The 24,941-nt window shown below is 41.9% G+C and overlaps 1 protein-coding gene across 2 annotated transcripts in view; it reads right to left on the minus strand.

Moving 5' to 3' along the window:
* ralgapa2 (Ral GTPase activating protein catalytic subunit alpha 2) overlaps nt 1-24,941 on the minus strand; it is an 89,651-nt gene that overhangs the window by 54,787 nt on the left and 9,923 nt on the right. For both annotated transcript variants that reach the window (XM_070841911.1, XM_070841910.1), the window contains exons 2-16: nt 21,626-21,736; nt 21,188-21,237; nt 13,018-13,075; nt 10,770-10,813; nt 10,439-10,619; nt 10,135-10,250; nt 7,445-7,583; nt 6,313-6,521; nt 5,234-5,479; nt 4,813-4,995; nt 4,263-4,397; nt 3,962-4,110; nt 3,724-3,835; nt 3,106-3,343; nt 1,972-2,151 (exon numbers count right to left, since the gene is read on the minus strand). In XM_070841911.1, the coding sequence (XP_070698012.1) occupies nt 1,972-2,151; nt 3,106-3,343; nt 3,724-3,835; nt 3,962-4,110; nt 4,263-4,397; nt 4,813-4,995; nt 5,234-5,479; nt 6,313-6,521; nt 7,445-7,583; nt 10,135-10,250; nt 10,439-10,619; nt 10,770-10,813; nt 13,018-13,075; nt 21,188-21,237; nt 21,626-21,736 (2,151 nt within the window). The remainder of the gene's footprint in view (nt 1-1,971; nt 2,152-3,105; nt 3,344-3,723; nt 3,836-3,961; nt 4,111-4,262; nt 4,398-4,812; nt 4,996-5,233; nt 5,480-6,312; nt 6,522-7,444; nt 7,584-10,134; nt 10,251-10,438; nt 10,620-10,769; nt 10,814-13,017; nt 13,076-21,187; nt 21,238-21,625; nt 21,737-24,941) is intronic.

Genomic DNA, 24,941 nt, shown 5'->3' on the forward strand with positions numbered 1-24,941 from the left:
TGGCTGAGTCACTGAGGATCTGCGTAAGATGCAGCATCGCACTGACATTTGATATTTAGACTGAAGCCTGAGAAATACTGTCGCTCATACTTGAGCGTTTCAAAAATCAAAATAATAATAAACTTTATTTATATAGCACATTTTAAAGTAAGTGCATTACATAAGGAAAAAACAAATCAATGACTCAGTTCAATAAAATACCCCAAATACAATAAAATAAAATAAAACAATATTGACCAAGCCATCCAGTCAGGCTCAAAGTTAGACTGGCACTGTTTGACATGACACAAGACACTAAAACAAAGATTGCGAATGACATGAATTGTTTTGTCAATTGGCACTTGACAATCTGTCAAAAAACGTTTTAATTCATTCATAAAAAAAACTAAGATACTACCGTGCTAACACCCTCAAGCTGTGTTTTGCATTTGTGCCTTAGGCTGGAGTATTCAGTTCTTAGGATAAAGAGAATGGGATGATTTTCACTGAGGTGCTTAACCTAAACGGTGCACCAAAACCTCTGTCGAAATCAAATTACCTAATGATATTACAACTTAGATACTAATTAGAAAACGTACACCTGATAACAATCACAGCAATGGTAGAATGAGAGCTGGTTCAACTGGATCCCTGTAGTTGTCGAAGCTTAATGAGCAGCATAATGAAATACCCAGCCCTTTTTTCTCCGTTATCAAAACAGGATCTCAGGACAATATTAGTTTGTATTTGCATGCACAAGAACAGCCAAGTTTTGACAGTTGTCAATGCTGAGGCATCGCCATTGTGTCTGGATAGCACTTCAGGCTTAATCTCAAAGAGTGCAATGAAAGAGGACAGTTCTATTCTCTGCTTTCTGCACACTTTAATTATGCCTTTCAGTGAGAGAGATACACCGTCTCTGCTGCAGCCCGCCACTGCTTCCCATTTATGCATATTAATGAGCATTAATTACACTCTTAATGAAACTATCAAAAACTGCCATGCAATTGATGTGTGGGCCTTCTCTTGAGGAGTAGGGAGGAGGGCTGTCAGGCCTTTGAAGATCAATGTGGGAGAAATCCAATTAGGCCAAAGAAAGGGAAGGGAATTTGAAGCGGTAGTGTTTAATGTCCGTCTTTTCTTGCACGCGGATACAAATAAACAGACTAACAGAACAGGTGAATTAACATTCACATGAGACACATAATAGATGTGTCAGCACACACACACACACACACACACACACACACACACACACACACCCACTGCCCTTATAAGACTTCATCCTTTAGGCACAAATACATTTGCTGTGAGCTCAACAAGCTCGTAATTTTAGCACGCTGGTGGTAATTGGGGAGGCGGAAGGCCAGGAAACAAAAACGGGATCATCTTTTATCCTCCACATTAAGATTCCGTCTAGACAAAATTAAGACAAGCAAGACAGGCACTGCAGCTAGTTACAAGTCTACTGCCTTCCAGCTCAACTTATAATTAGCCTGCCACATTCCTATCAGATAAGGGGTGTTTGCTGTGCCTGAATTGAGCTAATGACAATGAGTGTCCAAAGCTGGCCTTTGACATGTCGTCAGGGGGATTGTGCTGAACGCCTGCAATCGAGCTGACATGGAAACATGTTGACATTGGCCAGTGACATGTGAGGGGAACAATGGGGGCCATCTGCCGGCCTCTTTGTCTTTGGTATTGGGCCTTTCAACGACACCTGGGCTAGCGTACACACGGACCTATCTGAAGGCTTTTGCAACCAGTCAATATGTCAGATAAACCCTATAGTTTGAGACTGTGTTCCAGAGGCTTATCAGTACTGTGCTGCTCCCACTGCGCCGGCCCACACAAAGCCAAAAGATTAATACAGCATGGATATAGAATGGTACATATCAGTTTTATAAAAGCCACCCCTTTATATTTTATTTTTGCTGGCTTTGACGGTATAGATACAACAACACTGTTATCACTAATATCAGAAGCACTTACCAGAGGCCTTCTGTCGAACATTGTTACGGGCTTTCTCCACACCAGGAGCTCCTGATGTAGTGGCGGACCGAATCCTCATAGGCTCCTGAGCTCCTGACCCAACTTGCTCCCCTTGGTTCCTCCAACTGAGTGAGAAGGAGCGTGCCACTGCTGCTGCCTTCTGGGAGTCTTGGATCACCCCTGAAATGCAGAGAACAACACTTTCTGAGCACTGTGGTGATGTACATTCATTTATTGTATAATCTTTTATTGATTGTTAGTAGGGGGGCAAAGAACGCCCCAGCCGCGGAAGCGCAAGAGTGTCCGATTGATGGCAAAGCCACCCACAGACATATTTGGATTTAGAACCACCAACATCTGCTCACATGCAAGACAGTGGTTTTAAGCCTTAAAGGATAATTATGGTTATGGTATTTGTGACCTTAAAAACCTTGTCATTGTAATATAAACAACCACACACTGCTGTAGTGGCTGTCAGTGTCAATGTCTAATTGTCCATTTCCTTATAATCTGAATTAGCGTGAGATGATCGTCAAGCACAAACTTAAAGCTGCGATGCGTTGGAGTCGAACATTTCTGACTTTGGTCTGACAAAGACAATCTGTTTGACAACGGGGCACACTGATAGATGACATTTGGGCCGTTTAATGTGCCACAGGTGTACTGTTTAGCCAACAAGTCAAATACTCAATGTTATTCAATTTAAAATGACACAAAACAGAGAAAAATCCACATATCTTAATATCTTAAAAAGCTGGAAAAGTATTATGTTCACTTATCTTAAATGACAGATTGAATAAATTAATCAACTTTCAGATTGCTGAATAATTATCTGGTGGTTGACTTGATTGACTCACTGTGAGCTCTAAACAGTTGTTTCAAAAGGTGAGGCGAGGTGTCATTTGTGTCAGCTTAGACATTTAAAGCCTTCACAAATGTTATTTTGACCACCTCAGGTCTTTCCTCTGATCAACAGGAATAACTTTTTCCTGTCAAAGTGAGAGCCAACCATCATAACGCCAAATGTAGGAAAAAACGAGGCTCAGCCATGAAGTAACCAAGTCAATTTCAAACCCTTTTCTCCCAAATTCTAGCCATCCCCATTGTCATTTCTCTCCCCATTCCTCCCCTCACCACGTCCTCTCTGCTTCTTCTCCTTTTGCTCGCTGAGTTTGTCCAGAGGCAGGTTGGCCATGTCCAGGCCATAAACAGAGCGTGCCAGCACAGCCGTCAGCGAGTCCATGATGCTGGCCCACTCTGTCACCAGCTCCTCCCAGCAGGTAAGAGAGGACAGCACTGCCAGCAGCTCGTCCCATAGCTCCCGGGAGATAAATACACACAGGTTGGCTCGCACCCACGCCACAATGATGGTCTGAATGCAAGATGAGACAAGGAAAGATGAATTGGCACTGACAGACAGGGCTGCAGCTATGAATTCCAGCCCTTGATAAGATGTGAAGGCAGAATTCTAACACACAGATACATCTAATTTGGTCTAGTGTATCTACCTATATGTCAACAACCTATTCATCCAACACACACACACACACACACACACACACACACACGCACGAACACAACTCATCAAGGACATTGCACACAATTATGTACATTCAATGTACAATAGTAAAAAAGATTACTGAAAGTAGGGATGAGGACATATCCACTTCATTCCATCCTCTCTTTTTCAGATATGAATATAAAATAGCCTTTATATCAGTTAATGTAAAAGAAAAACAGCTGCAGACATACCCTAAAGAGTATAGATGCTAAACTTTCAGCAAAGCTGTCTTTTCTTTGGTTTTCCTGTGGCCTCTTCATCACTGCCTCTGTGATCCTCAGCAGTACCTGCAGCATCTGCTCCCTGCAGAACACAGAACAGTGTAAAAACATTTAAAAAGTAAGGCGAAAGCATCAAATAAAAATCAGATAACTTTTGACAGTCATGAGGGAATAACTGGAAAAATGTGTGTCTGAATATCTCACTGACCATGTCTGTGTGTTCATCGTGTGCTCCATGATCATGTGCCGGTAGATGCTCAGAACACCCTTGCACACTTCAACCTGGTTATCCAGAAGTTTAGGTACATCCTGGCATGGCTCCAACAAGAACACATTGGATGAGTTGGTCAGGAACACCTACATAGGTGCATGAAGACACAGTTAAGTTGAACATACAGCAGAAAACAAAAACAAAAGAAAGACAATATTAACAATGGACAAAGTCCATACAGTAGATATTGTTCTGCTGTGATCTCAGGAAAAAAAAACACTTGAGCAAAGAGACAGACCTGTAGTGTGGGCTGGATACCAGCCTTGATGTCCCTGTTCTGCCCCTCAGTGAGAAACCCTCGACTGATGGCGCTGCTGAATGAGTAAGTCCTCCCCCAGCTGGACGATCGCCTGTGCCCATGACTCTCCAACGCCTGGTGGAAGACAAGGCCAGTCGGTCAATTGGTCAGTAGACGTAAGCTACGATATTGTTTGTTCGAGACCTCCATAACATGTGTGTTTTAGCTTGCACTTTAGTTTACAGTTCTAACTGCACTAAAAGTCAAAAAGTTATCCTTTTCAGATTAACCAGAAACACTTACAATCCTTTGTAATCTCTAACACATGACCTGATGGTGTGTATGCTGAATGCTTAATCGATCACATTTCCTATTATATATTGTATGTACATTATTCTTAACATCCAAACTAGGCTTCTTCATAGGTGCAAGTGTCTAAGCTACAGTACCGACCCCTCTCCTTTACTATATAATAACACATCACAAGATTAGTATATACTGTATGTATGCCAGGGAAATATATTTTCATTGTCTGTATCAAAGGTTTCACCTGTGTGTGCACGCTGTTAGCCTCAGTGCTGCATATCTCTTCAGAACTGTCATCCACTTCATCTCTCTGGGTAGTTGTGTCTGGCTCTGTCATGAAGCTGGGCTTCTCCTGCAGGATCCACTTCCTGTACACTTTGATCACCTTCCTGGTTGCTGATGCCTCACAGGACGGCAGCAGGAAGGCCTTAGGAGGGGAAATAAGGGCTCATTTGAGCTATTACAGAATTATGATGGTGGTCTGGTAATAGGAAGGATCTTGAGGTTGTGTTACCATATAGCCAGCAGAGGGCAACATAGCACATGTTATCACAGTGTCACCATCCAGTCTGCACTCTAATCATTACCCAAAATGAAAACTATACCTCCAATGTAATTGCTAATAACATCAAACAAAGAAACATTGTTCAATGACTACGCTGTACCTGGTGGAAGACTTCGTTGACAAAATTAACATTGTCCCTGGTGGAAAGCAGGATGGCGTGCACCATGTCATAGACATAGCGGTGCTCCTCCTCGATGCTACACAAACTGGAATCGCTGGGCCGTCGATCCGACAGCGTGCTGCTGTTGGAGTGGCTCTTTTCAGGCTCCCCCGCTGGCCCATTCGTATCCACATCTGATGTCTTATCCTTCTCCTTCTCTTGGCTGCTACTGCCTGCAGTGACAGTCTGGGCACCAGAGACAGTGAAAAGTGAGAGTCCCTCAGTACGCTATAGGGCTGCCTCGGCACAGTTAAATAAACGGTCGCTAGAGTCTCATTGACTTGACATCTTTTAGCCAATTAGTTGTGTTTTATGGTCATTTCTGTGTGGAATGAGATACTGTTATTGGTCATTACCGAAAAATGATTCTCACCTGCGTGTAATCATTAGAATATTCCATTTTACATTTAATTTCTTTCTTTCTCTCCCTGTGATTACTGCCACTCTATTTATTTATTGTCATGTAAAGGGAAACTAGCCAAAAAACTGTATAAACTCAATATAAATCCCTGTGTATTATATCAAACACGTATATATAATAAATACAAAACTGACCACCATGAGTATTAGTGGTCAGGACTGGTTTTTCAGGACTGCAGGGGGTTGTGGGTTGTGATGTTAGACTTTTGTTATTGTTGTCATTTGCTTTACTTTATTTGGCACCAAAAACTGTTTAAGAATAAAAAAATATTTTTGTGAGCTGATATTCTACAACTTTGCTATTGTTTATAAGATATATGTACATACTACCTGAACTTAAGATCTTATCTGTGATTGCAAGTGAATTTCAGTGCATTTTTGCAATGTGTACTATAGTATTTTAAAGGATTAATTAACTATACATGTGCGTGAATATTTTCTTCACAATATAACTTGTTTGCACTTTTGTGCCTAGGTGTCTTTATGTAGATACAGTGCTCAGGGGCTTTGCAGCAAAAAGACATTCCTAACAGCCGTCCTCCTCCATCCTCAATGACAGCACGGTGGGAAAAAAAACAGAATGGTACTGTCACACTCACCTGGATGAGTTTGGGAATGACCTCGGTGCCGTTCTTGGCGCTCTGCGCCGCAGCAGCACTGCTGACATACTTCTTCTCCAGGAAGAAGGTTACCAGCCAGGTGATGAAGGCCACACGGGGTGCCAGGTACTGGTCCCTTGTGCAGAAGGTGCTCTCATTGTTCCGTGTCACTGGCACATACAAGGGTTTTGGTCTGTGGTGAGGGAGGTCTAATTGAGCGATGCAATGGGATGAGGAGTAAAGGATGGTGACAGCAGAGGGACAGAAAGACAAAGAGAGAGAGAGAGAGAGAGACATGAAATATCAACTCCAGATGTACTTTTTCCAGCTGAATCAAAATTTGTTCACTCAACCATAAAACCTCAGGAACTGAACAAGCAGTAGATGTTTTATTGTTTTATTATTATCATTATTATTATTACTTACTTATTATACTTTTCTGTTTTAGAATCTGTTCTGCACACATCATACATCAGCCCTTCTTATTTGTGCAGTTAAACTTACAATGTTACTGCAGCTTTGAAAAACACTTGCACTTAAATTCATCAAGGGGGGGGTATATCTTAAATAAATATTATGGGGTGAGGAAAGTAACTAGAGGTTTAACCCCCTTTTGCAATAGCAACTCACTTACTTATTTTGCACATAGCCCAACCTTTATTAATCAGATTTAGGGTGAATATTGTAAAATATTGTTCCTAAAATATTGTTTAAGCAGTATTTTTCTATATAATGATCTAATAAAAAGTGGTAAATGGTACAATAATAAAACAAAGCAATAAATGTCTGACTCCAAATTGAAGAGGGGTTTGTGTCATGCCAAATATAACTGTAATTTCATGCTTGCTCTCTCCTCCTCCTTGCTCTCTCACTCCTTTTAACTTATTAGTTACTTTTCAATTTTTTCATTGAACCAGCCTGCAGAATGAATTGTGACGCATATGGAGAGTACAAGTATGCAAAAATGCAACATAAACAGACTTTACTAACTGTCAAACTGAGATTTTACTACCCTGAGAGCAGCTTTTGAGTTCAAGTGCAATGCGTCTAGCTTTGCCGTAAAAGAATACTCACTTTGAAAAGGCTTCAGCACAAAGGCAAGCATATATCTACACACTGTATGTCAGCTTACCTAATAAAGGCTTGTAGAGATTTGTAAGCTTGGTGAAGGAGGGGAATAGATGTGGAAGGTAGTACTTCTTGAACAGACTGAAGAGAAACCTGAAGCCTGTGTCCTGGTTCTCTTTATTCTTCCATTCTAAACTGGATGCCTGGCAGACAGAGCACAAAGGCAGACAAGACAAGGTCAGGCGACAGGCTGAAAAGATGGTTCCACCATCACTCAGACAGCGACAGTGCATTGTTCGCAACACAATAGCTTGAAGGTTGCTCCTACAAAGGGGATTCAGAGGGATATGGTTTGGGTTAGGAACACAAAACTTTAACATACCACATTGCACACTTAACAACAGCTATTGTATTTAGCTTTTCATCTCACTGTTGTACAAGACAGGGATTACAATCTACCTGAGCTCTCACATTAACACTAATAACAATAATACTCATGACAACACATACACTACGAAACCAAAAGACAGCATTGTGCAAAAGTTTTAGGCAGGTGTGAAGAAATGCAGTAAAGTAAGAATGCTTTCAAAAATATAAAACTTGTTTTTTTTAAAATTTTTCAGCAATTTACAAAATGAAAAGTGAGCGAACAGAAGAAATATTTAAGTCGAATCAATATGTGGTGTGACCTCCCTTTGCCTTCAAAACAGCAGCAATTCTTCTAGGGACACTTGCACGGTGCTTTTGAAGCAACTCGGCAGGCAGGTTGTTCCAAACATCCTGAGAACAACCACTGATCTTCTGTGGATGTCGGCTGCCTCAGATCCTTCTGTCTCTTCATGCAGTCCCAGACAGACTCGATGATGTTAATATCAGGGCTCTGTGGGGGCCACACCATCACTTCCAGGACTCTTTGTTCTTCTTTATGCTGACATTGGCTGTATGTTTGGGGTCCTTGTCCTGCTGCACAATAAATTTGGGGCCAATCAGACGCCTCCCTGATGGCATTGCATAATGGATAAGTAGCTGCCTGTATTTCTTAGCATTGAGGACACCAGTGATCCAGACCAGATCCCCAACTCCATTTGCAGAAATGCAGCCCCAAACGTGTAAGGAACCTCCACCTGCTTCACTCCTGCCCTTCGGTGAACAACCTGCTTTATGCTGCAGCCAAATATTTCAAATTTTGACTGATCAGTCCAGAGCACCTGCTGCCATTTTTCTGCACCCCAGTTCCTGTGTTTTGTTGAGCCGCTTGGCCATGTTTCCATGTCGGAGGTTTGGCTTTTTGGCCGCAATTCTTCCATGAAGACCACTACTGACCAGACTTCTCTGGACAGTAGGTGGGTGTACCTGGGTCCCACTGGTTTCTGCTACTTCTGAGATGATGATCAGCACCTTTCTAGTCATTTTGTCTACTCAAAGCGCTTTTACATTACATCCTCATTCACCCATTCACACAGAAGGACTCTAAATTGGAGGAGATTATTCTTTCACACACATTCACACACTCAAGCTGTGCTTCAGGGGCAAGTTGGGGTTCAGTGTCTTGCCCAAGGACACTTTGACATGCTGACTCATAGGAACCGGGGATCGAACCACCGACCTTCCGATTGAGGGACGACCCACTGCCGTCTGGGAAGTAAGCATAACGTGTCTCATCTGCTGCACAGTTTTCTTGGCTGACCGCCGCGTCCTTAGTGTTGCCTGTTTCTTTGTGCTTCTTCAAAAGAGCTTGAACAGCACACTTTGAAACCCCAGTCTGCTTTGAAATCTTTGCCTGGGAGAGACCTTGCTGATGCAGTAGAACTACCTTGTGTCTTGTTGCTGTGCTCAGTCTTGCCGTGATGACGTGTGACATGAACCTGTCCTCCACAACCTCACCTCGGTAGCAGAGTTTGGCTGCTCTTCATCCAGTTTTAAACCTCCTACTCAGCAGTGTCTATTTCAGTTAATGACTGTGTTTCAACCTACATGTGAAATGAATGATCATTAGCACCTGTTTGGTATAATTGGTTAATCATACACCTGACTACGACCCTGCAAATTCCCTCACTTTTGTGAAATTCCCTCACAAGAAGAATTGATGCTGTTTTTAAAGGCAAAGGGTGGTCACACCAACTATTGATTGGTTTTAGATTTTTCTCCTGATCGCTCACTTTGCATTTGGTAAAATCGATAAAAATAAACAATTCTATTTTATATTTTTGAAAGAATTCTTACTTTACAGCATTTCTTCACACCTGCCTAAAACTTTTGCACAGTACTCTATATGCTGAGATGGAATATTCTATATATACAGGTGATGTATTTCTGCAATGACTGTCAGTGTTTAAGCACCGTCATGCCCAAGAAGTGTTTGGGAGACCCCCTCATACCAATATAGTATAAAATTTAGGCTGTTAAAAAAGATGAATTACATCCTTTGATCCTTAACTGGTCTGAAGATACAGGTAGAATGAAGCCTTTAAAAGTAATTCAAACAAAAATTGGGGAAAAAAAGCTGGATCAAGATCAATTTGCATCACAACTGTACCTAACCGCTGATCATGACCAGCAAACATTTGTCCCTTCACCTCACATGCAAACCTGCACTACAATATAACCTGTGCCAATGCAGTCACCTCATTCTGGGAAGGGATTCAGTTCAAACCTGAGATTAGGTTATAGCAAACACATTGTAGCCCCTGCATAGTCTGGCAAATAGTTGTGTAGTGTAGTGCAGTCTTTTGTTCTGGTACAATTAGTTCTTACCTGGATGACCATGTACTTGAGCAGGGTTTCGAGGATGTAACAGGTCTGGTCATCTGCAACCTTCTCTCCTACCACAGCTGGAACCAGCGGGGTAATCTCCTCAGGCACCACCTTGGCTGCTCAGAGTCACAGATACCAAAACCTTAGTTAAGTGTAGGCAGAGAAGGAGCCTACAGAATCCGATATATCAGTTTAGCATGTTTTACGTGACCTAAATGACCACCCTCAATGCAACACAGGCTCTGTGGATGTCTCAGAATCGATGTCATTACAATTTCATGCATGTAGAAACATTCATATTCACCATCAGGGGGGTTGGAGAAGGGGTTGTAAATGATGGTGTCAAGCGTGCAGGGCCCTCTGGTGGAGGGCACAGCAGGGAATCCTGGCACCAGACAGGCAAAGATAAGGAACTGCTCCTCAGCACAATTGTCCCTCAGGGCCTGCAGCCACAGCAGGAAGAGACGGATCCCCTCACAGCGGATCTAGACAGGAGGAGATGGGGACATATTAACAGATGCACAACCTACCTGTGTGCTTACAGATTAATGCTAACCACATCAGCGTTACAGTGCATCAATGTGGCTGGAAGATGGTGATTTTTCATATCATCTAGCAATTAAAACAACACTTACCTTGAATGAATTTCCAGTGTGTAGAAGCTTTTTCAGAATAGAACCTGGGAAAAAAAAATACAATTGAAAAAGACTTATATCTTGCAATATTCAACAGAAGCCTTGAACACAACAAAATGCACAACAAGGACATGGAGGGACCTGCTTCTCATCTCTAGTGAGGCAAATTGACCTTGATAGGTGGTTCTGACAAAGTAGTAGGGAAAGTAGCAAGGCTTCACATCTTCCTGATGAAAATTAACATCAGTTGGCAGCGACATGCCTTCATGAGGGCAATCTGGTTCCACTGTAATCAAATGAGACATTGCTCTAATTGCTGAATACCTTGGGCGGAAGAGGTCTGTGGGTGTGAGTTGGAACACACTCTTGACAGCCTGCAGATGGCACTGTGCTTCTGATGTCCTTTTTAGGCTGTGAAATCTCTTTAAACATTTTCAAATTTAGATATGGGGTTACGGTGAGGCAAAAGTCGAGCCACTCCAGAGGCTTGATCATGAAGGTCTTTAACTAAGGGATTTGACCCAGGCATATCTAAGTGGTAGCCATTAAGAACGGGCTTTTAAAAATTTCTTTTCAAAGTATAGCTAAGCTGAAATGCTTTTGTGAGGGTGTGCTAGTTTATAAGTGCATTTGTGTGATGCTTTTATAATTCTCCTCTCATCATGTTAAATCGATGATATTTCTATGATGGACACATAAAGGTATAAAGAAATCCTTTCATTGGTCTTGAGCTCAGGACAGACGGACTGAGAAGTAAACAGACAGATGATGAAGAAATGTGTGAGGATTTTCTTCAGCATTTAAAGGTTTGTGTTAAATGTCTACGACCTTGTAATCCTCAGTTAGGAGTACAAAAGCAGTACAAATCATTAATGTCATTCCTGACCTACCCTTCCCAGCACAATGAATTTGTCCCATGGCAATGAATTACTTTCATTCATGCTATTGGTCGTAGAATGTGATAAACCGCTTCACGGTTGTATGCCCCTGTCAACCAGTCAAGTTGCACTTTCCATCCCTGTCTGTCCAGACTCGCATAATATATGTTTAGTGAAGACTTTGAAGGAACTGCTCCTCATCCGAGTCGAGGTTGAGGTTAGAGGGTGGATGGCTCGAAGGATAGAGGATGTTGTTTGTTGTACAGAACGTGAAGCTCCTTGAAGCAAAGTTGTGATTTGCGATGCAGGGTTAGTAAGGAAAATTGATTTATCTTGACGTTGTTACGTTTTTTTGACAGCACAGATTTACACAATCAAATCAAATGTGAAATATAATAACAACCTGGGTTATGGTGTTGAATATTGGACACTAAGTTTAAAATAATATAAAATGTCATCACTTCGTTGTTGGATTAGATATTAGATATTTGTGTGAAATGTTGTCATAATTAGTGCATGAGTTATGGCCAAAAACTTGTTTTGTGAGGTCACAGTGACCTGGACCTTTGTTTGACCACTCACTCAGTTCATCCTTGAGTCCAATGTGCATACAGCTGAATGGACCGACAGACAACCTAAACATATGATGCCACTGACCATGGCTATCGGCGGCACAAAGGCATTCGAAAATAACGTCTCAGCAATTCAATTAAAACTCAGGTATCACAAGAAGCTATCCAGCCACCGCACGTCCTTCGTAGCAGAAGTACATACTGACAGCGTAGCATCTCGACCAGTGAAGCGTGAACTGGTGAGTGCAGAAGAAAATTCTATGCGAGTTCAGGAAAAGGCCAAGAGGGAGCCTCAAACCTGTGAGAATTTGCTGTCCCACTGACAAAATGGTGAATTTGTCTGGGGCCTCCAATCCCTGATGAGTCTTGATATTTGGAATTACAAGCCTGAGGGGAGGGCCAATCTAGCACAGTGATCTAGACATGGACTGTTGCTGCCAGCGGCTGACAAACAACAGTTATAATTGGGGTTATCGCTTCTTGCAAGGGTTTTCCTTTTTTGTGTGGGACTGAAATCATGCCAGCATAATTCAATTACTTATTTGCATTTCAAATAAAGTGCTCATTTGCATTTCCCATTTACATCCCCTTCTAAGACTAATTATTTTCTCTTCATTATGGAAGGCTTAGGCATGGCTGTGGTGACATTTTTTGTCCTGAAGTGTATCTTAGAGGTTACAGAAGCGTAAGGAGGAAAGACAGTATATAACTACCTGTCAGGTTTAACAGAGAGACTAAGCTTAGCATGCAAGGTAGCGCCAAGTATTCCATACAGCGAAAAAGGTCAGCAATACATACCTATACTGTGAAACTGCCATCGGTTGTAGATTTTCTCAGGCAAAAGTTGGAGAATTTTCTGATAAAAAAAGCAGGAAAAGTTATGATTAGGTTTAGTAAGTGATTAGTTATTAGATTTATTACACGGCTTTGTTTGGAGTACTCAATTATGGCATTCAATAGTATGTTATTTCTGTAAAACAGACTATTGCTATAGATGCAGTTCTGACAGTGGAAGCAATAAATCATTTTTGAATTGATAAAATCTTTTTAAATCTACATTCTAAGTCAAATGAAAACTTTTTTTTTGTAGGAAGCCGTGTAATAAGCGGGACAATGTACAGCCCCGTCAGGGTGATGCAGGTCTTGAATCATCCTGAAGGGGTACTTGACACATTTCAGTAAAAACAACAGTATCATGGCTGCATTAGGTTATACAGCAACTTTGTCCTTCATTTTGCAGAGGCACTCTTTCAGCAATAAATGAACTATGGACCAGCTCCAGCTGATTATTCAGTTAGTCCATCACCACATAATCAATTAATTTTTGGTAAAAATGGCAAACATCCAGGGAGCCCAGGTTCTATGATGTAAATATTTTCTTATATATTTGGGATTTGACTCTTGGTTGGACAAAGCCAACCTTTGAAGACGCCACCTTGGGTTCTGGGTGCTTGTGCTGGACATGTTTTACAATTTTCTAACATCATATAGATCAAAAAATGAATCGATTAATCAAAAAATTATTAGTAGATTAAGCAATTATGGAAAAAATTGTTGGTTACAGCCCTAGTTTCCTGATTTAATCCTAAAATAAAAGAGGGTGGACACAACAACTGGTTTTGTTTTGATAAGTGGCTGTTTTGAGAAAAGCACTGTACACTTAAGGAATGCGGTGTCCTTGCCCTTTCCGTCCACCTGGCCTTGCATGTCGGCAGATCCCTGTGACACAGGGCAGCACTGAGAAATGTCATCACCTCCCCACCAACTGCTTTGCAACTCAATTAGAGCGCCCTAACCTTTCAGCAGCCTATCATTATTCTTGAATGCAGCAACAGGTTAACTAGGTCCCTCTGGAGGGATGAAAAAAAAAGGCTGGCGGAGTGAGTGTGTGTGCGTGTGTGTGTGTGTGTGTGTGAGAACACACGTGGCTAGTTAATAGTCACTGCACTGTGAGCAACTGGTGCCCCAGTGGCTCACTCCTCATCAAATCCTAATTGCTGACCCAATAGGACTTCATGATTGCAATGGAGAAGTCAAGTCTGTCCTTTACTGCTTCACGTATGCAGCTCTGACCCACTCAACCAGACAACCAACTCTGGCCGGCATGATAAAAAGCTAATCTGCCCTGGGGAGTGAGAAACAAAGGCAAAAGGATACAGAGCATAACAAAAAAAATGCGTGTGAAAGAGCGACAAAGATTAAGTCCTCTCCAGCCACAGATGTGAAGTGATATTGCAGACTCTGAGTGAGAAATATAAAAAGAAATATGACAAAGCATGAGAGAGCTTCAGAAAGAGAAAAATGAAAATGCCAAGTAACAGCTTTTATAATCTTTTTTCTTTGTTGCGAAAACTTTGAATGAATACAAATGTTAGGTGTCTCATAAGAAGAGATTTGCATTTTTAAAATTATATACCCAACAACATTTCATGCCATTTTGCCACAGATATAGAGTAAGTGTGTGTTCCTATTGTTTAAAACAACAAAAAGATCATGTTCTGTTGTAAAATCATCGTATTACCAGATTAGACTTGTTCTGAAAGATGGCAAATGACATCATTTTCTTGCTACAGCACAATATTCTGAGAGCTCTGGCCATCCAGAAGTCATCTCATGTTTTGAATGTCTCAGTTTGTCAACAACTTCCTTCTTCCTTTGTCAACCCCAATCTTTAACTTTCCCTTCTTGTCCTCTGAGACTAAATCCCTGTCATTACCAGTGACAGTGGAGATACTGAAAGACATACATCACTTAAAGGGGGTGCTGGATGACTATCTGTGCTGTTCAATTTCTCTCTGATCCACAGACGTGATGGTATGCGTGTGCAGGCGTATGGCTGCACCTTTCTATTGATCCCGCATGGGATTATTACATGTCTGTACCGGCCTCCTTCACTCAGTCTCCTTGGGGCAGCAGACGCATTATGCTAGGCGGTAACACAGCAGGGTAGCCTGCTTAAGCCTTTCCCTGTGTGCGTGTGTGTGTATGTGTGTGTGTGTGTGTGTGAGTAGACACAATAACACTGTCATTCTCTCTTCTTACAGAGCACCAGGATGGGAGAGTGGGAATGAGATGGAGAAGCTAGCTCAGAAAGACTCCCTGCGGAGCTGGAATGGCGGCCTCAACAATGAGGAATTTACTGGCTGATATGAGGCGAATGCAGAGTCTGCCGGACTGAGGGTTGGTGGAGTTACTCTAATCTGCAGCCATACTCCAGCATAAAGATGGGGGCATTACTGTGGTACAACTACAGCCTTAACACATTTACATGATCCGCACTTAGGTTTCCAGTCGCAGGGCCTGAACATGACACAGAATACACTTCTCCAAGAGATGGTCCACAAGGGCTTTTTGATGGCAGCAACAGACATGCAGTATTCTCTGATCAAATGTAGGAATTTACATAGTGTTTGGGTGGTTGATACAACTCGGAGATGATTATGCCATCAAATGACAATGACATCTCCTGAGAGACGCAGAGCACTAACCAGCTAACATATAACAAAGCTACAAACACAAGATGCACAATCAGAAACCAGTTAACCAGTGTGTCAATCACATCGCAAAACTTACATAATCAAACACAGTGAACAGTGTAAGGAATAAAGTAAAATACGGATTAATATTATACTTGCATTAGACTCAAACATACTGTATGTTGGCTTGGAAACCTGATGCTAAAATCCCTTGTAGGCCGTGTGTAAAGTGTGAGGAAAGACTTTATTTAAAAAGGTGTAGACCAAACCCGACTGCCCATTTACATGCTAACCAAATTTCTTAGCTTGCCCTCATTATTTATTGGTGAAGGTCTTGGTAAATTTAAGCTAACAATGCATATCTCATATGACCCTAGACTATTACAGACTGATTACAATGATAAATATAATCATCTAATTATAAAATTTGATTCCTGAAACACTTTTTTGAGTTTTATTTTAGCACAATTTGCCAAAACATGCTCAACTATGTTTTCATTCTCCCCTGTAGCCAGTGGGTGGCAGCAGCACAGTGCAATCAAACTGCCGGTTAGCTCAGCTGTCTGGTTTTCCTCTTTCCTCTATGTCAATGCTGCAGCAGGCTTCATGTGGGACAATTTTACAATTGTTTTCATGATTAAGCATAAAAAGCTTTGGATAAACGAAGAAAGTTAAATTTACAAGCCAACAAAGCCATACTTTTCTAACAAATGTGCACCCACAAAATGTTGATAAATTTGTGCCCTTTTGTGTGACAAAAATAGTTTTTTCAGTAAAATATGAGGCAGAACTTTTAAGCAGGTCAGGTTCAAAGGCTTAACAGGTTAAAGCATAGCCTCAAGATTCATTTACTCAGCCTGATCCATGTGCAGAGCCAAGCTACACTTAGTCTAGTTGCCTTTATGCATTAACCAAACCCCCCCTGCTGCTGAACTGTCACTCATAACTAGGACTGCAAAAAGAGTAAAGCGGGAGTAAAATCACTTAGCCTAATGGCCCTTGGTTCATTTTTCAGAAACACGTTAGTTTCAGTGAGTCAACCCAAGATGTGCATCATGAGGAGTGTGGTGCCGTTACACCAGGCACAGAGAGACTAGACTGTTGATGGGTGTTTCATGACGCAGAGTGAAAATGTGTTATTAATAACCTACTTACTAATTACAGACCATTTATATACACAGCGCCTAAATGGTGCATTTCAGTGTGGCAATTAAATGAGCAAGTCACGACCAATCGCCTGTTTGCCATGAGATACGGCAGGTGGACAACAATATGCCTCATTTCTCCTTAATTGGTTTTAATTTATGAATGTTCTGCATTCTTTTTCCCCTGTTTTTTATTCTGCTGCTTAGTGGGCATGTCGGTTCTGTTTGGCTTTCTGGTGGCCCTGTTGTGGTTTCTTGAAAATAATAGCGCTGTCATTTTGGCCAGGACAACACTTTTGATATAAAGCAAGCGTCCTGGTGAATAAAGAGCCTTTTCTAAAAGTTTTCTAAAATCTGAGCTGAATTACATTCACTGCCATGCACCAGTAATAAGGTTAGCTACATATAATAGGCAGATATAGCCATACAAGGCAATGCAGTAACTCAAGTCTCAAATCTAGATGAGGCTTTACCAGAGGAGGAGGATGACAAGGGGAATTCAGAATGCTGAGTCAGGTCCGGGTGGCAGACAACAGGTCATGGTAAGGTCACATCCTGGAGAGAAAGTGGATAAGCACAGACTTCCCTCTGAGTTTTCTTGGTCACAGAGCTGTCCCTTAACCTGTCCCACAACCTCAGTGGCACCACGATCGAACTGCTTTCAGACAGTAAGCACTCATCTACAGTCATACGGGAGCATAAACAAACTGGAGTCCCTCAAGGCCTGACAAGCTGGTCTTGTGACTGCAAAAACTGCTTTCCTGTATAGAAAGTGGCCTCATTTGGTTTCATTTCTAGAACAGCGACATAAGACTCGATTAGAAAGAAGGATGTTTACGCCGATACAATATAGAGATGGCTGCCAAAGGGAGACAGACATTATCCAATCGACAAGGACGTTGTCTCACACACCTGCCTAGTTCTGATGCTCTAAAACTCTTTGTAAACACACTTGCCATTACAAACCTGCCACAGAAAAATCAACAACTCACATTAGTATGGTGCCCATATGAAATATATACCATGCACTCCACACTGGACTTTGCTTAAAGCTTTGGCTTTACATTCTCAGTCACTGTTGTGCACGCTGCAGTTCTCTTGCATTCATTTCCATCCAGGACTTCTCTGTCATTTAACCCTCCATCTTCACAGGGCTTCCAGGCCCTTTTACAGTGCAGCGTCCCCCCAGCATGGTGCTGTCACCGCCATGCTGCTTTGTGGAGGGGATGATGTGTTTCTGCTGTGTCACACTCGGTTTCTACTGAACAGATCATAACAGTGTATGATAGTTAAAAAGCCTCAATTTTGCTCTCATCAGACCAGAGAGCCTTTGTCCACTCCCATGTCTCCCATGCATCTTTTAGCAAACAGCAGCCAGGATGTCATGTTTATTCCTCTACAATGGCCTTCTCTTTGCCTCACTGCCACTAAGGTGTAACTGGTGAGGTACCAGGCACTTGCTGTTGAATACTGTCTACCAACTCAGTCATGGACTCCTGTAGCTCTCTCAGAATCGCCATACACCTCTTGGTGACCTCCACTTAATACTGTAATCTCACACTGACACCCTGTGAGAATGGCCTGTTCTCAGCAGATTTACAGCTGTACAATATCCTTTCCATATTCTGTGAGTCTGAGGAATTTGCTTTTTGGCCTTGTTACTGAATTTGTTTGAATATTCCTTTGTATTCATGAGGTAGCTTCTGCCAGGGAATTGACTACTATGCAGTTCTATGTACTTAACATGCAATCACTTATCACACTTTCATTACAAACACAGTACTTGTTATGCAACTTCTAAAACAACCAGCAGCACCAGTGGTGATATAGGTGTGCCATAGTAGAGGTAGGTGAATACTTGGGCAATGCAATACTCCAATACTCCGAGTCCAAGCCTCCAATTTAAAAAAAAAAAAAAAACATGGACCTTTTTCTCTGCTGATACTAATAGGTAAATACTGAAAGAAAGGTACAAAAGCCACTGAATGAACCAAAAAACCCTAAAGCTACAGTATAGAAACATTAAAGGGACTTTTGTGTCCAGGTACTTCAGCAACATTATTACACTCTCACAGAGATCAGGTCTCGTCTCTGTCACTGCTTGTGCAGCATCGCATGCCGCCACGGTGGATGCCTTCGTGGCAGCAGACACAAAGAGATCCTGGAAGGGAATGGTTATGGCCGCTGGTGGCGGTGGGGGTGGGGTGTTCCAGCAGAGTTTAGGGGGCTAGACAAAAGACTACCCCCTCCAGATATCCATTACTCAAAAAAGCTCAGCATCGGGGATCACACTCCCCCACAGCAACCCACTAAAAAAAGGGGTCACATAGCTCATCATGACAGCAAAGTAATCCCCACATGGCTAGCCCAAAGCAAACACATATGTACACTGGAGGCATGTGCAGTATAGGTCAGCCAGGTTTGAATGTAAGGAGAGACTCAGGTGATGGAGAGTGCTGCTGACTGTATTTCCCATGTTCCTGGAGAGAGGGGGACATAGCTGTGGCTTTCCAGGGAAACTGTTACACAAGAAAAGAGGGGCAGCGACATAGAGCTGAATTGTTTTTCTTAACCTGTCATACAGCATTAAAGTGTGTTGCAAGCCATCAAATTGCTTTTGTCCTTGCTGTTATCCCTTCATTAGCGTTCTCTATACACCGCTCTGAGGCTTTTTGGACAAAGGCTGCTAGGGTTTATGTTAGCACTAAGCACTATCCTGCACTGAGAAATTGGGTTTATGATAGAGGGGCCACAAATTCAACCTAGCCTATACTCAACCGTGCTTTATGTGTACAGAAGAGAAAACGACCTTCCCACAATCCACTTGCCTCAAAATATTGTATTAACTCATCTTTTACCGCATTTGTCATGTCCCTGTATTACATAACAACTTCTGGGATCCCATTATAAATATTAGTAGTGCATGTTTGTGAGCACAAATGTATCCAGTGATATCATATTCATGACCACATATGATCCAACATGCCTAATGTAATGTGGCATAAAGAGAAAGTCCACACGGTGTAGCAGAGCTCAGGATCAAAGCCACCCTGTATCTGTCCTGTACACACCACTCAAAGCAAGCTTATCTTCTCAGTGCATGGGTAAAAGCACACGTTGTCACAGGCAGGGGCTAAAAGGGGACAAATGAGGGTTAAGCTGCTTTCGATGTTAGTTCTTTTTGAAAAGATGACTCCATAAATATGTAGGAGGCATGAATCCAGGCTTTATTTACAGGTTGGATGACTGGATGTGTGCGGACAGGCAGGGAAGATGTCTTGGAGAAGAGGGGAGAAAACTGGAGGGAAATCTAGTGGGTTAGCTTCCTATTTTTTAATTCCATTTTGAATAGATGGGAAGAGCCAACCTTGAAAGAATATTTTCATTTTGATGAAATATTGATACATCTTCCTAACAACAAGCTAAGAGGGCCATAAATTACAATCAGAGTAATAAGTCTAAATTCTACACTAGTCTGCCAACCTGAATGAACATCAGCAGACAAACAAAACTATGTACACACTGAAATGCACTACTAAGGATATAAAGCATCACGTAGACAGAACCAAAACAAATGATAACATGTCCAAGTTACACTAGCAGGGATCCATACTAGGATTAGGAATCCATGGCTCAAGACAGACAACAGCAGGGTTTGCTCTGATGCTACTGTGACAAACAAATGAACCGTTGCGTGGGCCTGAATCCAAAGTTAGAGATCCTCTTTGCTTTGCTTTCTAAGCTGAAAGGACTTGCTCCATGAATTCTCCCACACGGTGCTCCCAGGTGATATCACAAAATCTAGGACAAGACATACTGTACAAAGAGGGACAAACAGACTGCCCCCCATTTTTTTCTGATCTGCTGCCATCCTGACAGCCCTGCCCTAAGTAAATGTAACAGGAGAGCTTTTTGTTTATATTGGAAACTGGAGCTGCAGTCAGGTGGGAAAACAAGGTAAGGGACTTTAACCTGCATGTGCAACATAAGAGCATTCAGAAAAACAGAGGGCGGGGCCATAGATCCAACAATACATTGCACACACAGACACAAGACATACCTCCTCTGATTTGCATGCACACGCAGGTTTTAAAAGCAGCAAACTGAAAGCTCTCACAACGTGTCGAAAGCTGGGAAATGACTGAGAAAAGACGTTTTTCAACTGCATAATCTCTAACTGATTTCTAGGTTACTTGAGGCAAATTCAGGAAGTAGTGAGAGTTGCAGTTTGGCACCATGGAAACTGTGGTCCCACCCCAGAGTTCAGCGGAAAACAGGCTGAAGCTGTATCAGTTGTCAGTGGATATCAGAGATGCAAACGACAACCCAGAAAAAGAGATGACTTACTTCAAAAATAAAGAGGATAGAGTCCAGCTCCTCCCTTTGAGATTTGTTCCCTGAAACACAAGGAAAGTACTTTGGGTTTTTAAACACATAACCGAGAGCTACACTGCATTAGTGCCATCAATAATGTAACAATAACACAGGCCATTTCATGCGCACTTTTCAAAAGGAACTAGTGTTACCATGAGAGCATACACCCCGTGGGAATTAATCCCCTACCCCCAATAGTTTTGGTGTCAGGCTCAGTACACAGAGTAACGGTGGACTATCTAGAAATGGCTTCTCTTATGCTCAGTGCCCTGTAAATGCAGGCCAGAGGGAAATAAACCCTTGTTGTAACACTTAACATAGAGAGCAGAGAGAGGGTTAATTATTGATCCACCATCGAGGGTGGTGGTCAACCAGTCAGTGTGCAGTGCACGAAGAAGAATGTGTACTCACCTTTTTGCTTTAAGTTGCTTTCCAGTGTAATGAAATTTTCATAGAAGATAAAATAAATCTGAGAACAGTTGCTCTCGAAGAACGCCTTCAGTTCACTCTTGTCAATGATATCTGTGGGAAAACGGGGAAACGCTGTCAGTGACATCTTGAATGAAGATGGGACGTCATACCTTGTTGTGATTTAGTACATTCAATTCAATTCAATTTATTTGTAGAGCCCAATATCACAACAGAGTTGTCTCACAGTGCTTTACAAAGTTCACTGAAATAAACAATACTGTGAAATGATAGATACTAGATACTATTCTGGTGATCTAAATATTGTGAAATAGCTTGCATTCGAGTTTTTCTAGTTATAAAAGCTGCATTACAGTTAATGATACGATACAATGGTCCAATTTCATTTAACTAAACAATGCACCATCCCACTTGTTTGATCTTAATATGAATTTTGCTAGTATTGCTCAGCTTGCAAGTCTTTATGACATGTTAATTATGTGTGTCGTGTGTCAATGTTAGTCGGTGCACAGAGATTTAAACATCACTGCAAATCTATTACCAACCTATTTTGAGAACGCCTTTCTGTTATTTAAAGCTTGACTTGCTGTCTCTTTAAATTAAAAGTGACCATGTTTAATATCACTGTTGCACAGACGACTTCCCTCTTGTTTCCCATGTTGCAGACTACATCTGCTTTACATCGAGGCAAAATTGCTTCACTTCCTTACCCTGCGTAACTTCACCCGTTCCTCACCTGCAATCATTGGTGGAATGGTGACAGGCCTCTATGGAGGTGTTGAGAAACAACTTTGCCTCCCAATCTCATCATTTCGCAAATCCTGAGTAAGTGCAGAGATTTCTAAAACATCCCTTTTCTGTTGATGATGTAATACAGTATGGATGATTCCTCTTAAATCTACTCTTTTGAGCTGGGAAGAAAAGCATAATTTAAGTCTTCGTGGACAAAGACACACATCTTTGAACGGGAGCGTGCATCAATGTGCCACTAAACTTATGTTCAACTCGGAGATTATTCCGCTGAAAACCTAGAAATTGCTCCACAATATGTTGATTACCACCGAGGAGAGGGCTTGTAGAAAAAGACAAAGCATTATTAGAAAATACACTTCAACTTAAGTAAATATATACCGCTGTTTGAGCCTGCAAGGTAAATGGCATTTTCCTCAAAAAAGGTTTTCAGGCACCATTTGGGATGTTAGTTTCTCATCTTCATAATCTCGTGTGGTCTTTTGGAGATGGAGAATGGCGGTCTGGAATGAGGCCAGGCTGAGGTTAGTTGATGGCCACACAAGATCAGGCTTCAGTAGTTAATGAGGGAAATAGGTGGTACATGTGTACAGTCACAAACAGACTGGCAGATGACAAAATCCCAAATTCTCCATGTGATGAACCGCTATCATTTGCCATACCACTACAACTGTGGTAATGAGATAGGCCTGGTCTGAATAATCAAATATAGGCCAGGAGGAGTCCTGGCACACTAACAGCAATTAAGGCTCACCTTCTGTTGCTATTCTCCCTCTACCGCATGGCAAATTGGATGACTCCCAGAAGCAGTCCAGCTCATGGGGAGTGTTGGAATTACATAGTGTGAGACAAAGACTTATCTTTGCCCTGAGATTAAAGCAAAGACAATGAAGACGCCTGATGGGACGATCAAATGAAAGGCATGACTGCCTTTTGTGTTCAGCCTTGATGTAGTAAAAACCAGCAAGTCGTCATCTGAGGATCCCAAGTGATCCGACTGGCTCTTAAGTTCTGAAGCAAAACTAGGAGTTGGATTCAGATGTGACTGTGTGCCATAAAGAAAATCTTAAAATCTGTTCGCACTCACAGGTAGTCAGACACTAACTCTACTCTGAAAAATATAGGAATCAGATCTCTACATATTTTAGTCGCACTTTTTCAACTGTGTGCCTTGAACACAAAAGAACACATTCAGTGCTTGAACTCCATCTCTCAGAGGGCAGCACTTTATTAAATGCTCCTTGCTCTGAGCATTGAGCTAATCATATCTGCTAAATTCACATTTGAGCACAATCACTGGCACACACAGTGCATACCTTCATGCACACACTGTGGACCTTAAGGAAAACTTTAATGGCAGGAGTAATACTTGTCCATGCAGTGACTGCACAGGCACAAACAGCAATTCTCCAGTCTAGCATGAGCTGCAACAACCAACAGCAGAGGCTGTGGATGTAGGCCTCAAGTATACTAGTAAGTGGTTTAGAAACACTCTGGCTAATATTTTATATGACTTGTGCTTGACTGACAACATTAAGGACCAAACATGTGACCCAAGGCTTGGGGTCTGAAGGCGCTCCCGTCTCATGGGGTTCACTTTTTTAAGACAATTTATTCTGTTGGGAGAGTTTCATGAGTGCTAGTCAGCCTACAAGCTTTGGAAAACAGTGGAGGACAGGAAAGGATGAGAAAATCCTTCCGGAAAGTTTAGAGGTTCAAGGTTCAGTGTGTACGTGTGTGTTGATGCTGAGACAGCAAGAGCATTTTTATCATGCATGTCAGTAAGTGACCTATTGTTCCGATAAAACGGCTCTGAGCCAACAGCAGACTTTCTCAATGTTTCACATTCACCAAAATCCCTCTGACAACAGATAAAGAGTAGCTTTGGCCTGTGTTCTATAATTAGATCAATACTTAAGTCTGCCTCTTCAAGATCAGTACCACGGAAAATCATGTAACGCCTAATATATCCATCAAAATTAAACACTCAAAAAAACTAATTTCTTAATATGAAACAGGTCTGATCAGTGCAGATGGTGTACCTGTGAACCTTAAAAAAGATAGAGACAGAACATAGAGGAGGTCTGTGTAATAATTATGCAACTCTGATTTGAATATTGTTGGGTGTGTGATGAGCTGATGGGGGGTGGGACAATTTCATATGTCATGCTGCACGTCTCCAGCCTTCAAACTCGCTGCTCCCCATCTGCTTCTACACCCTCACCAGTCACTGGAGCATGACGGATGGAGGGATAGGCCCTGAGGGGCGAAGGGAAAAATACTGAAAAAAAAAAAAAAGAAGATCACAGGCTTTCTGACAGCGAGCGAGAGTCTCAGGTGGACGCTAACCATCTTGCAAGAGGTTGACATGACACTGAGCAGCCCCCCAGTAGTGAAATTCAGACAAAGACAGCACCGATACACCTTGACTTTGTCTAACAGGTTTCTATCTAGGCTGCACAAAGTATGTCACAGGGTCAAAGGTGAGCATTAATAGTCATGCATGAGCAAAGCCATCTGCTTACTAAATGCTTATACAGGATATACG

The sequence above is a fragment of the Pempheris klunzingeri genome, chromosome 13, assembly GCF_042242105.1.
Source record: "Pempheris klunzingeri isolate RE-2024b chromosome 13, fPemKlu1.hap1, whole genome shotgun sequence".
NCBI lineage: Eukaryota > Metazoa > Chordata > Actinopteri > Acropomatiformes > Pempheridae > Pempheris > Pempheris klunzingeri.